This window comes from Bos taurus, chromosome 7 (genome assembly GCF_002263795.3).
Source record: "Bos taurus isolate L1 Dominette 01449 registration number 42190680 breed Hereford chromosome 7, ARS-UCD2.0, whole genome shotgun sequence".
In the NCBI taxonomy this organism is placed as follows: Eukaryota; Metazoa; Chordata; class Mammalia; order Artiodactyla; family Bovidae; genus Bos; species Bos taurus.
In genome coordinates this window covers 57,535,752-57,550,513 of record NC_037334.1, presented here as the reverse complement: position 1 = coordinate 57,550,513, position 14,762 = coordinate 57,535,752, and the positions used below count along the sequence as shown (strand labels likewise).

The 14,762-nt window shown below is 47.4% G+C and overlaps 1 protein-coding gene across 1 annotated transcript; it reads right to left on the bottom strand.

Moving 5' to 3' along the window:
* Positions 1–13,079: 13,079 nt before the first annotated feature.
* Positions 13,080–14,411, bottom strand: POU4F3 (POU class 4 homeobox 3). The gene is made up of 2 exons (NM_001192035.1): positions 14,292–14,411; positions 13,080–13,976 (listed from the first exon to the last, which is right to left on the bottom strand). The coding sequence occupies exons 1-2, from the start codon at positions 14,409–14,411 to the stop codon at positions 13,080–13,082; spliced, it is 1,017 nt and encodes a 338-aa protein (NP_001178964.1).
* Between the last annotated feature and the right edge of the window lie 351 nt (positions 14,412–14,762).

Genomic DNA, 14,762 nt, shown 5'->3' with positions numbered 1-14,762 from the left:
TCATTTGAAAAGAAGCACCTCTTCTCACACTGTTCCCAATTTAGAAAACCATTTAAACTGGGTTTAAACTCTGAGGAGTCCAGCTACATTACATACAGGTCAGCAGTTGGTTTACTCTGGAGAAGAGGCATCCATCTCAGCACAGCATGTACAAAGAAAAGGGCCACCTAAAAGCTGGATTCATGCAACAGGGGGCCCACAGAGGGGCACCATCAGTGTCATGATCCCATGCAGCTGCCAGGAACACACACCTTCTGCTCCACTTGACTATTTCTTCCTCTTATCATTTTTTTTTCATAGTCAAGCTCCACAATTTGCGACCAACCAATGTGATGCACACTCACCAGGCTTCAGAGGTTATTTTCTCTCTCTTCAGTCTCCCATTTCTCCCTGCAGAGGAGGGCAAGGGTGGGGGAAGTAGAGAGCAGTATTAATAAGGTTAAATAGTCTGCTAACAGAGATATTCAGAAACATTAGCACTAGTTCTCCCACACTACAGACAAGTAAAGGTCAGATGAACCTGGCCAACTGCTCACAAAGAAATTGGTCCCGAGTCCCAGAAATGAGATATCCTAGTCCCCAGTCTGAGTGGAAGCTCTTTGCGGGAGGGGCCTGAGTCCTGAGTTCTTTGCTGAATCCCCAGTGTCTTGAATAGGGCCTGTCACAGAGTAATAACATAACAAATATTTGTTCAACTAACATATTTCTAGACCTCAGTTATTTCCCTTTTATTGAAGTATAGTTGATTTTACAATGTTGTGTTAATTACTGCTGTATGGCAAAGTGATTCACTTATACATATTAATATATATATGCCTTCTCTGTTTTATAGTCTTTTCCATTATGGTTTATCACAGGATACTGAATACAGTCTTCTGTGCTACACAGTAGGACCTGCTGTTTATCCGTCCTATACATAAATGCTTAACATTTGCTAACCCCAGTGTCCCACTCCATCCCTCCCCTAAGCGCCCCTCCTTGGCCACCCCAGTCTATTCTCCATTAGACCTCAGCTATTCCTGATGAAATCAAACATCTACATGGAAGCCAGAAGAGACCTCATTCTTCTTCATTCTTTAGTGTACTTGTGCTAGACATAGTACAGTATTCATAAACACTTTTATAGTTGTATTATAAATGTTGGATCAAATGAAGATCTTTAGAGGCTTGAAACACTGAGTATTTTATGTTACCTGTCCTTTCCGTATGAAATTTAAAACACTACCTCATAAAATACATGAGAGGAAGTTCAGCACCATTTTGAACTTGATGACTAGTATACTTTTTTAAATACCAAATACTGAGGTCTTCCAAAACACCCTTTGTTATGTTGGGGTTTCTTTCCTTTGCAAGTATGCATAGCACATGTTTAGACTGCCTTCTGGTAACTGAGCCCTGGCTCAGAGGGTTCTCTTTAGCCTGTTGCTTCTGGAGCATTCAAGGATCCAAATGAAAAACTTAAAACCAATAGCCAGTCCTCATAAGCACTTTGACGCCATGATCAGGGAAAGGAAGACAGGGAGGGAAAGAACTGAAGGATCAAAAGAAAAGAAGCTTTTTCTTAAGGAAGAAAAGATGGGAGAGAACACAAAGCCTGTAGGCAAAAGGCAGGCAGGGCCCCCAATCTAGTCCCTAGGCTAGAAATCCATTTTTAAATAACAGCTCCTCAGGGATGCTCCCATTCTTCCCTGAAGTCTCTAGTGACTCCCTCTGCTCACACTCAGTGAGTCATCTGTTGTTAGATTCTTCTAACATAGTAAGTTGATAAAGGAGCAGAGCTCAACATTTTAATTTTTGTTAGTTTCAAGTACATTATCTTGGCCTTCCAAAAGGCAAATGCAAAGGACAAATATTTTTAAACAATATTTGCTTCCCATGCTCCTTTAAGGGAGTTGTGCATTTTTTTTTTAAATGAGATAGTTCCTTTATATTTTTCAGTGGAGGGATCCAGGAATGAACAACCATCTAGAGAGGAACTGGCTCTCGGGTCAGAAGGAGATGTCACCTCTTTGCAACCACATGTCTGAACTGAAATCTACTCTCAGTGTCATTCACTAAAATCTCTGTTCAGATCCTCCACTCAAGAACTCATAGTACAGCCCCCTCCTTAGACCATGGTCACGGCCAGAGTTTTCTTTTTCCTATGAAAATGAAAAATTTCCTCTCTGTGACTTTCTACTAATTGTACCCTTTGTGCCCTACAGAACAAGAATAAGGCTTCTTTCACATAGGAGTCCTACAGATTTTACCTGAAAAACATAAGTCCATCATCTTCTGCAGGAGCAAGCATGGTATAGTGCACAGAGTTCAGTTCTAGAGGAAGACAATTCTGGGCCTAATGCTAAGTCCTATCACTTATTAGTTGTGTGACCTTAGACATTCATAAAATATGGGTTAAACTGGGTTTGTAGACCATTTTAGAAGGGGCAGTGCATTGAATGTAGGAACATTCCATACCTTAAAATTTCATCCTTGGGATTTCCCTGGTGGTACAGTGGTTGAGACTCAGAGCTTCCACTGCAAGGGACATGGGTTCAATCCCTGACTGGGGAACTAAGATCCCACATGCCATGCAATGAAGCAAAAAAAAAAAAAGAATTTCATCCTTGCCTTCAGTCCCCTTTAAAGTGAAGGGATGTGGTCACGAGAATAATAAGTAAGAATGGCTCATTCATGCACTCAGTGTCAAATGTTTGCTAAATCCCTATTATTCTAAAGTGATCAGTAGAGATATTGCTTTGTATTGTTGTATACTAAATACATTTTACACTATATATTTACTAAATTTCTTTTAGGTCTCATTTTTGCCCTACAGCAAAGAGGTTGCATGAGATTTATTTTCAAATTAGGCTGCCTGTCAGTCTGCAGGGAGTGAGTGGTTGTAGCCAAAGTTCTGGGTGTTGCAACAGTTTACTCTGTGATAAGTAAACTCCCAGAGCAATGGTCTGGAGGCCAAAACAGTAACAGCTGTGTTGCGAATGGAACACAACATTTATACCACCTTTAATGAAATAAGAATTGAATTTTGTGTTTCAGGCTATATTCTCAAATTCCAGGGTGGGGGCATTTTGGGTAGAAAAAAAAAATACTGTAAGAAACATCTTTCTAAATCTGAGCAAATAATCAGAGACACATGGAGAGATGGTGAAGAACATAGATTCCTGGGCCCCTAGAATGACAACACCATATTCTTCAGCCAGTGAATCTCTAAGAACTCATCTCGGCTCACCTTCTAGGATTCCATGGGTGACAATGACAATATAAAGCATTTGAGTAAATATTATTAACACTCTTTCTTTGTGATGGAAAAAAACCCTACTGCGACAGTCGAGAAATACGAACCTTCCCCTCAATGACCTACTAGAATTAGTAGAAGATCAGAGCCATACTACACAATGCCCTAAGTTACAGTAAAGAACTGACAGTGAAAAACTCAAGAAGTAAAAGCTTGGAATTAGGAGAAGGTGGTCAGAAGATTCAAACTTGCAGTTATAAGATAAATAAGTCCTGGGATATAATGTACGGCATGATGACTAAACACTACTGTGTATTATTCTAGATTTGAAAGTTGCTGAGACGGCAGATGCTAAAAGTTCTTACCACAAGGGAAAAATATTGGAACTATGTAAGGTAATAGAATCCCAGGGACAGGGAAGCCTTGTGGGCTGCTGTCTCTGGGGTCGCACAGAGTTGGACACGACTGAAGCGACTTAGCAGCAGCAGCAGCAGCAAGGTAATAGATGTTAACTAATCTTAGTGTGGTAATCATTTTGCAATATATATCAAACTGTTATGCTGTACATTCTAAACTTACACAATGTAATATGCTAATTGAATCTCAATGAAACTGGGAAGAGGGGAGCACCATAAAATCAACTGGAAAAATTCTGGTTAAGTCAGAAATGGAAGAGTTGAAATTGAAATAATGTTTCTATCATTTCACTTGAGCGATGTGACCAGTAACGCAGACCCTCAAAAGCTGAGTGAGCTCACAGCTGCAAACATTAATTCAAGTCAGAAGGCAGAAAAAAGTGAAGATCCAAGAGCAGAGAACAGGAGCTGATCATCATTCTCTTATTTGTGGATTCGGGCCAGAGCTGTGATAGGCTTCGGTGCCCTGCCCAGCCCACAACAACCGCCTTCTGCTCCCCACTGGGCTGAGTCTCCCCTGGCCTTCCAGAACTATTAGTCTAACAAAACGTTTTAATTTCATCCGGCCTCCTACTCCCACCCTGCCTTTAAAATTTAAACTTACAAACTGTTGTTTTTATTTTTCCATTAAGAAGTAGAAGTTGTGTTTCTGCCACATGGTTTTAGAAGCCTCAGTGCTTGGGAACCCAGAAACTTGGAACTAACTTTTTGTCCATCACCACTTTTTTACAACTATCCTTTTGAAAACAAAATAGAAAGATAAAATAAGCTGAAACAAATACCGAATATAAGACATGCCAGGGTCTTTACACATAAGCTCACATAAAGTGAGCAGTGGCAGCTTCAGAAGTCATGTGGTCCAATCCTCTCATTTTACTGAGAAGGAAAGAGGGGGCCAAAGAAGGGAAACCCCCAGCTCAAAATCTCAATTCTAAGTGTTAAAAGGTTGGTTTAAAAAAAAGGCCTAGATTTTGACCCCTAATGTAGTGCTTTTTTTTCACTCCATCACATTACCTCTTGGGAGACTGACTATTGATCTGAAAAATAATTTTGCTAAAGCCATTTGGAATCTTTATTGACAATTGGCTCATGGTCTAATTAACACTTTATTTTTGCCTTCACTAAAGTTCTTTCCAGTTTCCTAAACTGATTTCAGTGTTTATGGGTATTTGACTATAAATTCAGGTATACAGTCACATAAGGAAAAATCTTTAGATCATCTAGTCCAAGAGGTCTTAACCTTGGATCCAAAGCCTCCTGGGTTGAACCCAGGGATTCCAGGGTTGAACTCTAAGTAAAGTTAGCAGAACTTTTGAGAGCACAGATGTGCATTTTTCTGGGTTAGGAGAACAATTTTCCTCAGATTCTCAAGGAAGACCGTGAACCCTCACTAAAACTGAACTATTATCTAGGTCAATTTCTTCAAGTTAGAGTTGTGGAAACTGAGAAATGAATAGAGTTACCAACACCATGTAGAACAGAATAAGGCCTGGAATTCAGACCTTTTTGTGCACCCTCCAGGAATCATGTGACCTGTGGTCTGCCTGCTGACCAGAAATGATTCCCATTCTCCCAGTTAACTCTCTTCCAGTACAAGCTTCTCCCTACAAGAGGAATTCATTGAGACAATATGCAGGACTCGATACAAACCCACCCTGCCCTGGAACAATGGTTCCCAGTACCTCTCCCAGCAGCCAAGCAGGATCACAACCTAGAACTTCTGACAGAGATAGAGTTCGTATTCCAAGGCACTAGGCTGTCTCTCATGTGGGTGCTCAGCTGGAGTTTCTGCAGTCTGATGCTCAATCCCTAACCTTAGGTAGATTATTAAATGCTGTCATCCACATCATCCCCAGATAGACTGCTTTAAATTCTATTTGGAAGGCTAGAACTCAAATCCACCTATATGCATGCTTCATCCTCACAGGCAGTTCTTATGTATTTGTGATGTCCACACCTCCAAATTAGTTTTTGCTCACAAAAAAGAAAAAGAATAAGAATTTTCAACTGCATACACAGTTCATATTTTTAATTATTGATTTTATACAAAACTTCTTAGCATACTTGGTGTGGGGAAATTATTCAGGATTATTGTATCTCTAGTTCTCTGATATCATAGCAAGAAGTTAATGCACAGTGACTAAGAAGGACAAATCAAGAAACAGTGGCTCATAAAACATCTCTGGAGTATATACAAGAAATTGATGTTATTTGCCTTGAAGAAAGGGAACTGCGTAACTTGGGTCAAAGGTGAGAGAAAGATTTTCCACTGCAAATCTTCTAATTCTTTTGAATTTGAATCATTATTTAATTAAAATCTTAACATTTCTTAAAATTCTTAACAATCTTAATATTAAAATAAGCCTTGCATTGAGAAATAGTGCCAGCAATATATATTTTGATATAATTTATTTCCAAAAAAAAAACAACTAAAAGTGGCTGAAGGAAAGCCTTGGTCATGTGGCCCTTCTGTATTCAACTTTTTAAACTATGTGCATAAATCACTTTGACAAAATGTAAAACTAATTAAAAAAGAAACAAAAATCATCCCAACCAACTTGTCTTATATGTAAAGCCACAGGGGTGGGAGAGACCAGTTTCCCAGGGTGGTGGAGCTGGGATAACCACTCAGGTTGCTGTATCTCAGGCTGGACCTTTCCTTAACATGAACAGACTCTTGGAGTAGCTGGTGTCTACTTTTGCGTTCTTTTAATTATTCTTAAATTAAGACATTTTTAGAATATTTGAATAAAATTGACCTCTCCTCATTCTGATCCTCTGTGCTAATAATTGTACCCTTTTTTATTCATTCAATTACAAGCAAATTGACAGGAGACATTTATATGAGGCAGCTTAAACCCCAGCTAATGGAGTGCCTAATGACTAATTGATCAGATCCCAACCCAGAGAGCAGCTCTGAGTGGCCTAAAGGAATTTATGCAATTAGTTTAGGTTTGGTAGAAATTGAGTGCATATGAAAGCAAGCTTTTTATGGTCTTGATTTATGAGGGCTGGGCATTAACTATATCTGCCAAGAGGTGAGCTGCTTAGCAAAGCCTCAGGCATTGGGGGCCACTGAGGTGGGGGGGATGTTGGGTCGGATCTGGGTTGATGGGGGCAGGGGGGTTGTGAATATAGGAAAGAGATAGTGGCCTCAGGAATGGGATTCGGGCAGAGGGCTCTTGAAATTATGGTGGTCCCCACTCCCGATGTAATTCAAAGTAGAATCAATATTAAATCCTAACTATGTATAAAGAAGTCCAATGAAATACTGATTTTCCCAGGATGAGCAGTAGGATTTGTGTGTGTGTGAAATTCTGAAACAAACTCAAAACAGAGGGAGTACTATTTCGGAACCAGTTTACCTCCCGCGTCGGACTGGGTCGGATTGGGCCTAGGATGGCGCAGAGGACTGATGGAGCAGAGAACTGATGTTTTTTAGAGACAAGTCTCCACGCGTGGAGGACCGGAAGCAACAGTGGGAAGGACTCCCTGGAGGGGCCAGGGACCCGCGCGTAACCCTCTCTCCGAGATGCTCCTCCCCAAAGTCCGAGGGGGTGGGGCGGGCTCCCGGGCGGGAACGCAGCGGAGGGGAAGCCCCTCCTGAGGCGCCAGGCGGAGCTGGGCGAACCTTGACCCCGCGGGGGAACCCGGGGAGCCGGGCGGGTGCGGAAGCGCCGTCACAGGGCGGAGGGAAACCTGACCTGATCGGAAAAGAGCGATCGAAGGCGAGGCTAATTTGTCCGCTGGGGTCTTCACTGGCTCCGTCTGCCCGCCGGGCGGGTTACGCGGGGGCTCCCGCCGCTCCAGGAAAGAGCAGAAAGATGGGGAGAGGGCTCTGTGCGCGCCCTGGGGACGCGGCCCGCCCACCCCTGCACTTTGGGGCCAGACTTTCGCGCCTGAGAGGTCAGAGGGAAGCTGAGAGAGGGTTGTGTGAGAGACCGGTAACAGAAAAAGGAACAGAGATGTGAGAGGCGCGGAACGGAGACGGGAAGACCTGCAACCCGGCGAGGACAGCGGGCATCCTCGCCTTCCACCACCTCCCCAGATCGTCCGGCGACTCCAGCCTAATATGACACGACTGCTCCGCCCCCATTCCTGGAGGCTCCCCTGCCCTGCCCCTCGCCAAGGGTGAGGCGAAGAAGCCAGTTTTTGCCAGCTCTCTTCACCAAACTGCTAAGTTCACGATCCGCCCTGGGAAAGTCACAGAAACACTCAATGCTTCCAAGTTCTCATCTGTAAAATGGGCTTAAAAAGGATACCTGCTCATGGTGTTGTTGAAGGATTAATAAATTAACGCACATGAAGTGCTTGGAACAAAACCTCACATATAGGAAGACCTCAATACATGTCAGATACCATCATTATTCATTTATCCAACGAACACTTGTAGAGCGCTCACTCTGTGTGTGGCCCTGCGCTTGATTCAGGGAGGCAGGAGGGAACTGGGTCTACGTGGTGCTTGCTCGCCCCAAGTGCTTTTATTGCTGAGTAAATAAACAGGGTGCTATCAAGGAGTGATAAGACTAAGACAGAAATTCTACAAGGTAGTCTGATAAAGGAAAGAACGATTTAAGATAGAAAGAGTCGGCTAAATCCCTCCTCCCTTCTCTGGGCCTCAGTCTCCGGGCTCTGCGCTCCTCATCCATGCTGAAGCAGTCTAACCCCGGGCCCGACAGTGGCTGGAGGGCGGAGAGAACAAGCCCGGTACCCCATACCCGGCTCCTCCTCTGCCCGCTGGAGCCCCACCCCTTCGGGTGAAGCCTGCACCGAGTTTTTGTCACTGACAGTTGATGTTTGCCAGGAGTCTACAGGTTTGGGTCCAAGGAGCTGTCAGAGGGTCAAGCCTGTAGTGGGAACTATATATACATTGGCACCATGGACTTCTGAAAAGCGAATTCCTCCTTCCTTTCTAGCTAGGATGCACAGAGTGCAAAGAGATTTCTTTTATGCTTTCTAGCTTGCCTCGGACAGACACAGCTCTCACTACTCTCATTTTGTACATGATCAGATGGTGGCTTACAGAGGGAAACTGTTGATCCCACCTGACTCCAAATCTGGCAATTTGCCCCTGCAACATAGCCTCTCATTTTTCTGAGTAAAAGTAATACTTTAAAGAGAGTATCCAGTAATGCCTACTATGTGTCAGGCCCTGGGCTTATGTGATTTCATTTACTTATCAAAGTAATCCTGAAAGACAGTCTTTTTTTTTTTTTTCCAATTTGACAGATGAAGACACTGAGGCTCAGAGTGTCAAGTCACTTAACCAAGTAAGAGATGGAGGAGATATTCCACCCTAGGTCTGTCCACTTCAGAACTGGAGCAGTTTATATCTTAGCAGGAAAGTAAAATAATCCAGGCATAAAGTAGGGCCAAGAGAAGGTCAGGCACACTCAATAGGGCAGGGGTCAGCGCCCCCCATCCTGGAGATTCCTCTTCAAGGTTCCCAGGGCCCATGTCACAGAGGACCCCATCTCTACCCATGATCAAAACAGAGGGAGGCAAAGCCTCTTCTAATTTAAACAGGAAGGAAACATTGTCTTTGAATGGAAGCTTGATATGTAGACCACAACCTTGGCCCTGGCCCTACTCCTGACTTGTCTATTCTTGATGGTCTCTGTTTCTCCTCATAGTCCCCAGAATCCAAAGAGGATTGTGCTAGAGAGGTCCTTTCATTTACAAAACTTCATTCATTCAGTTATTCAACAGATATCAATTGTCTGCCACTCTGGGCCAGATCCTGAGCTGGCATTGAGCTTGTAACAGACAAAACTCACACTACCTGAGGCCAGAGTAAGTTCCTGGCCAGAGATCACACAGCCTGGACCCAGGAGCCCAGAGTTCCTACCTCCACATTCTGATTGCCAGGGCTTCAGCCATGCTGACTTGTGTATGTCTGGCTCATTGCAGGTCAGGCCCTGGTTCCAGCCAGGCAGGGGCCTAGAAGCCTTACTCTGGTCCACAGGTAACTCTCAAAGTCCCACCAGGAGAGGCCAAATGCAGCTTTCCATACAAAAAGCCCTGAGAACTGGCCTCCCCTTCTCTTGGCACAGGCTAAAGAAACCCCTAGCTGGGCCTTTGGGCAGTGAAGGCCTCCAAGTTGATGGGACTTGGGAAAAGCAAATTTGCTCCACAATGCTTTTCAACTACTCTTCAAAAAAATTTTTGTGCGGTTTTACAGCCATCAGCAGAGCCTTAGAGGTGATGTGACTTGCGCAAGGTCATACGGTTAGGAAATGATCCACCAGGATGCAAATCGGGCCTGCTTGAACCCCAAACCGGCTGGTACCCGGACCACCCCCCACCCCCACCGCGTCCTGCTCCCGGCCACACACTCACTCCACCCTTCAAGAGGTCTGTGCCTCCACCGGACAAATAACAGAGGCGACTGAACAATTCCGGAGAAACCGCAGCTCCCAATGCTTCCTGAACAAGCCCAAAGAGAGAGGCAGCGGCGCCGGCCGGGCGCACTCGGGGGGTGGGAGAGGGTGGGGCGCGGCGTGGACCGGGCCGCAGCTCCCGCCCGCAGGTAGAAACTTGTCAAAAGTACGGTGCGCATACCGTCCAGGACGTCTGAAGCCGCTGACGCACAGAGACGCGGGTCCCACTCAACACCCCGCCGGGCCAAGACTGACACAGACCTTGCATTCAGGCGACTCATCGCGCCCTCTTCAAAAAAAGTCTCCCAAACTTTTGATGTCATTAATACAACAAACAAATAAGCAAATAAAAAACAGCAGGGAACTTTTCGAAAAAGGAGATGGAGGCGGATATCGAGTTCTTCCCCGATCCAAAAAAGCCGAAGGCTCTTACCTGCAGGAAACCTCGCAGCCCGCAAAGGCGCGTCTGTCTGGAACGCTTCGCATCGGCGCGGGACTTTCACGGCCGCCTGCTCTGCAGCCCGGCTGGGCTCCGGCCCTGTGTTTTATACCACTATAGGCAATTAATATTGCATCAGCCGTATTTTAAATTTTCAAAACCCACAATATAATGTAATGGCATAAGGGCATTTATTATTAAAGGACACCCGATGGAGGGGAGGTGGAGGAATCGCTGGGGCTGTTGCGCAAGGCGGCGGCGACGAGCTGAGGTCCAGGGATTGGGGGCGATCCCCAGGTTTGCTTTTGCAGTAGGGGGGGCGTGCTGCGCGGAGGGGAGACCTGCTCTGCTTCGAATTTCAGGCTGGACGCGATGACCCAGAGTTCTTTGCAGACACGGTGGGGAAATGTACAGAAGACTTCTGGGCTTGGAACATTCATTTTTAAATCATGAAGGTGTTTCTGCGGCTCACAAATAAGATTTCTTCCCCCTTTTAGAGTGTGTCGAAGAGAGAGTGAGAAGGAAACCGGCATCTGTTAAGCACCTTTGTGAACAAGCACTAAGATAGGATCTTTGCGGAAGGTATCTTTTTACCACCGCCACCCCCATACACCCCCCATCTCCCCCCCCCCCCACCCCCCCCCCCCACACAGAAACCAAGATAGACGCTGGAATAACCTCCTGGACGATAATTTCAAATGAATTTCTGAAGTAATCCCAAAGAAGTCCTAACGACTCTGTCCCAGCAAAGAACACCTTCCTCTTTGCATCTCTCTGTTCACCTCCCATCTAGCCGTTTGAATCTTTTAAAATAATGTTTCCTACTAAGAGCCAAGCACCACCAGACGGCTTAAATAAACAATCTTACTCAATCCTGACAATAACCTTGTGATAAGTATTAGCATCTTCATGCTGCAGACAATCAACGGAGACTCAGAGAAGTTTAAGAAACTGGATTCAGGATCATTCAGCCAATGAGTGGAGGTACTGGGGGCTCCTACTCCCATTGCTGCTGCTGCTGCTAAGTCGCTTCAGTTGTGTCCGACTCTGTGGGACCCAGAGACGACAGCCCATCATTAGTCAGGCCTAAAAGTTTTCGGTCTGAGTCAAGTTGAACAAATAGAAGCTGACAGATTTGCACTTGGAGAAGTGTAGAGGAAGGATCTGGAAACTCTGAGGTCTAGGGAGGGTCTGGGTGAGAAGATAAGGCACCCAGGGAAAAGGAGCAAGGAGAAATAATTGCAGGAGATTGACCTGCTAGAAACGATAGTTCAGCCCTTCTGGGTTCTCACTTCTAAATGCTTTCCGAGACTAGTACTCCTTAACCTCCGAGAAAGTAAAGCACCGCGATTCGGGTTGAAAAATAAAGCATTTATTTTAGAAGTTAATTCAAGGGGTAAAGAGAGAAGGAAACAATATTTTATTTGCATCTATTCGGACAACAAAACCAAAGGTCACACGGCAACACACAAATTACATGAAGCAACGAAAGATAAAATGTGACGGGGCCAGAGGCACTGGGGTGAAAAGGACTCAGGCCAGTGGTTTGGCCCCACAATCAGCTCAAAACTATGAGTGAACCTCCACCAAGAGGTTGGGGGATGGAAAAAAGTGGCGGTAAATAAATAATAGTAAACAATGATGCGAACAGTAATAAAAGCGTAACGAGGTGAGCCTTGTTAGAAGGACTTGCATATGCTCCGGAGAGTTACAGTTACTTTCGTTCGGGCAGCCGCCTCTACGCTGCTCTGAGAGTCTGGCTGGAACAGTGAGCAAGGGTCAGAGAGTCCTCAGTCCGACCGGAAAGCTACCAATCCCCCGCCTTCCTTCAGGCAGTCTTTACCCCTCGAACGGCCAGCAGATCGTGGAGGATGGGCCACAGCAGGGGCTGGCTGCTGCTTGCAACCCAGTTACAGGATTCCAGCATTTTCAGTCGCTGAAAAGGGCCCACTTTTTCCGAAGCCCACCCTATGGCGGAGAACAGCTTGGAGCCGGCAACTCTCTGCACATTTTCCCTGAACCTAATTCATGCTACCTTAGAGAACGTACAGCAAACCAAAGGATGAGATGGATAGAATTTAGGTGGAGAAGGGAATATAAGGCTATCCTTTGGAAACATACGTGTATTTTATATACTCTAAATAAATCTCCAGTACGTTTGTACCCCACTTAGACTTTGTATTATTACTTATCACTTCCTTCCCATCCCTTCACCCCTTGTCTAATCACGCTAAGCAAACTGATGCCTTCAAGCCAGAGTCTTGCAGTCGGGCTAATTGACTATCCCTTACTTTTGGGCTCCTGCCCTGAGGTCGCGCAGTCCTGGGCGCGAAGGAGATTTTCAGCACCACGGAGAGCACAAGTCCCTCCAGGCCTGCCTTTCCTGAATTTTTTTCTTAGCGCCCAAACTTTTCTGGTGGGAACAGAAAGGAAAGAAGGGAAAGGGAAGGCCGTGAGGCAATTAATTAGGATAAAGGGGAAAGTCTGTGACTTCGGGGGTGAGAGCCTGACCTGCCAGGAAACGTCTTGGAGCCCCCATACCGTTCCCCCCAACTCCAGGGGGACATACACTCAGCTCTCCCGGCCCCGGACGCCGTGCCCCGTCGCAGTCAGTGGACAGCCGAGTACTTCATTCGTTTCTGTTTCTGTCTCTGGTTGCAGAACCAGACCCTCACCACGTTCTTTTTAAGGTCCAGTTTCTCGGCGATGGCCGCGATCTTTTCGGATGAGGGCCGCGGCTGGATCGCAAAGTAGGCCTCCAGCGAGCGCTTCTCCGGCGCCGCGATGGACGTGCGTTTGCGCTTCCGCTCACTGCCATTGAAGAGCTCCGGCTTGCTATTTTTCTCTCGATAGGCGGCCTCGGCTTCCTCCAGCCAGGCCTGGAGTACCGGCTTGAGCGCAATCATGTTGTTGTGCGAGAGAGTGAGAGACTCGAACCTGCAGATGGTGCTCTGGCTGAGCGAGCCGACGCCGGGGATCTTGAGGTTGGCCAGGGCCGCACCCACGTCCGCCTGGGTCACCCCTAGCTTGATGCGCCGCTGCTTGAAGCGCTCAGCGAAGGCCTCGAGCTCTCGTGGGTCCGACTCCACGTCGCTGAGGCAGGCAGGCATAGCGCTGTGAGGCGCCACGGCATGTGGGTGGCTCATGCCCATGGCCTGATGCAGGTGGCCCATGGCGCCCAGGTGGTGCGGGTGGATCTGGGCCGGCATCACCGAGTGCTCGGGGGCGCCCAAGCCGCTCACGCTCAGCGTGGGCGAGATGTGCTCTAGTAAGTCGCCCTCGAGGCCCTGGTGCACGGCGTGATGCGGGTGCGAGGTGAGCGCGGCCGGGTGGGAGATGGGCACGGTGGACGAAGTGGACGTGCAGGGCACGCTGCTCATGGTATGGTAGGTGGCGTCGGGCTTGAACGGATGGTTCTTGCCGTGGGAGACGATATCCACCGCCGCCAGAGCTTCGGCGCGTGCCAGCAGGCTCTCATCAAAGCTTCCAAATATATTACCCTGCAGCTGCAAGCGAGAAGGCGCACAGCACGGTCAGTGGGGAATACTGTCAACTCAGGATTAAAACACATTTTCAGGCAACCGAGATGCCTCTCCTCAAAGCCCAGGTCATAAAAATTAATACGGAGACAGAGGCTCTGCTGGAACAGACGTGTGGATCAGAGACATGAATGAGAGAGAGAGCGCGCCGGGAGAGAGCGCGGGGGAGACAAGGAGAGGGGTTCAGACAGCGGCGATTGTTCTGGGCGACATGAAAAAAACATGAAGCAAGTGCCTGTCAAAAAATGTGCCTTAGAGCGGTAATTATGCTCCACTACGTACCTGCGGGGCTGGGAGACAGACTCGGCGCATGGCCTCGGAGCCGGAGTGCAGGCTGGAGAATTTGGGTTCTTGAAGCACCGGGTGCATGCCGAAAGGCTGCTTGGCGTTCATGGCCATCATCTTCGCGCGCCGGGCAGGGAGGCAGCGAGGGACATGGATCAGGCTCTTCTCGCTGGCTCGCCGCGCTCCAAGTGAGCGCCGCTCAGCGCCCGCGCTCCCCTCGCCCTCTCGCTCGCTGCCTCCCCTCTCCCCCACCTGCTTCTTCACTCATCTTACAAGCAGCCTGCCAGGAAGGGCCCGGGCGCGCGCAGGCGTGCTCACGCGCCCGAGACTCGCAGGGGCGGCCCGGGAGGCGAGGCCAGGCGGCAGCGCTCCGCGCGCCTCTCTGCACCGGCCCCCGCCGCCCCCGCCCCAGCATTTATACCCCTGCCGGGCCGGGCCTCCCCGCGTCCGCCCCGCCCCTCCCGGCTC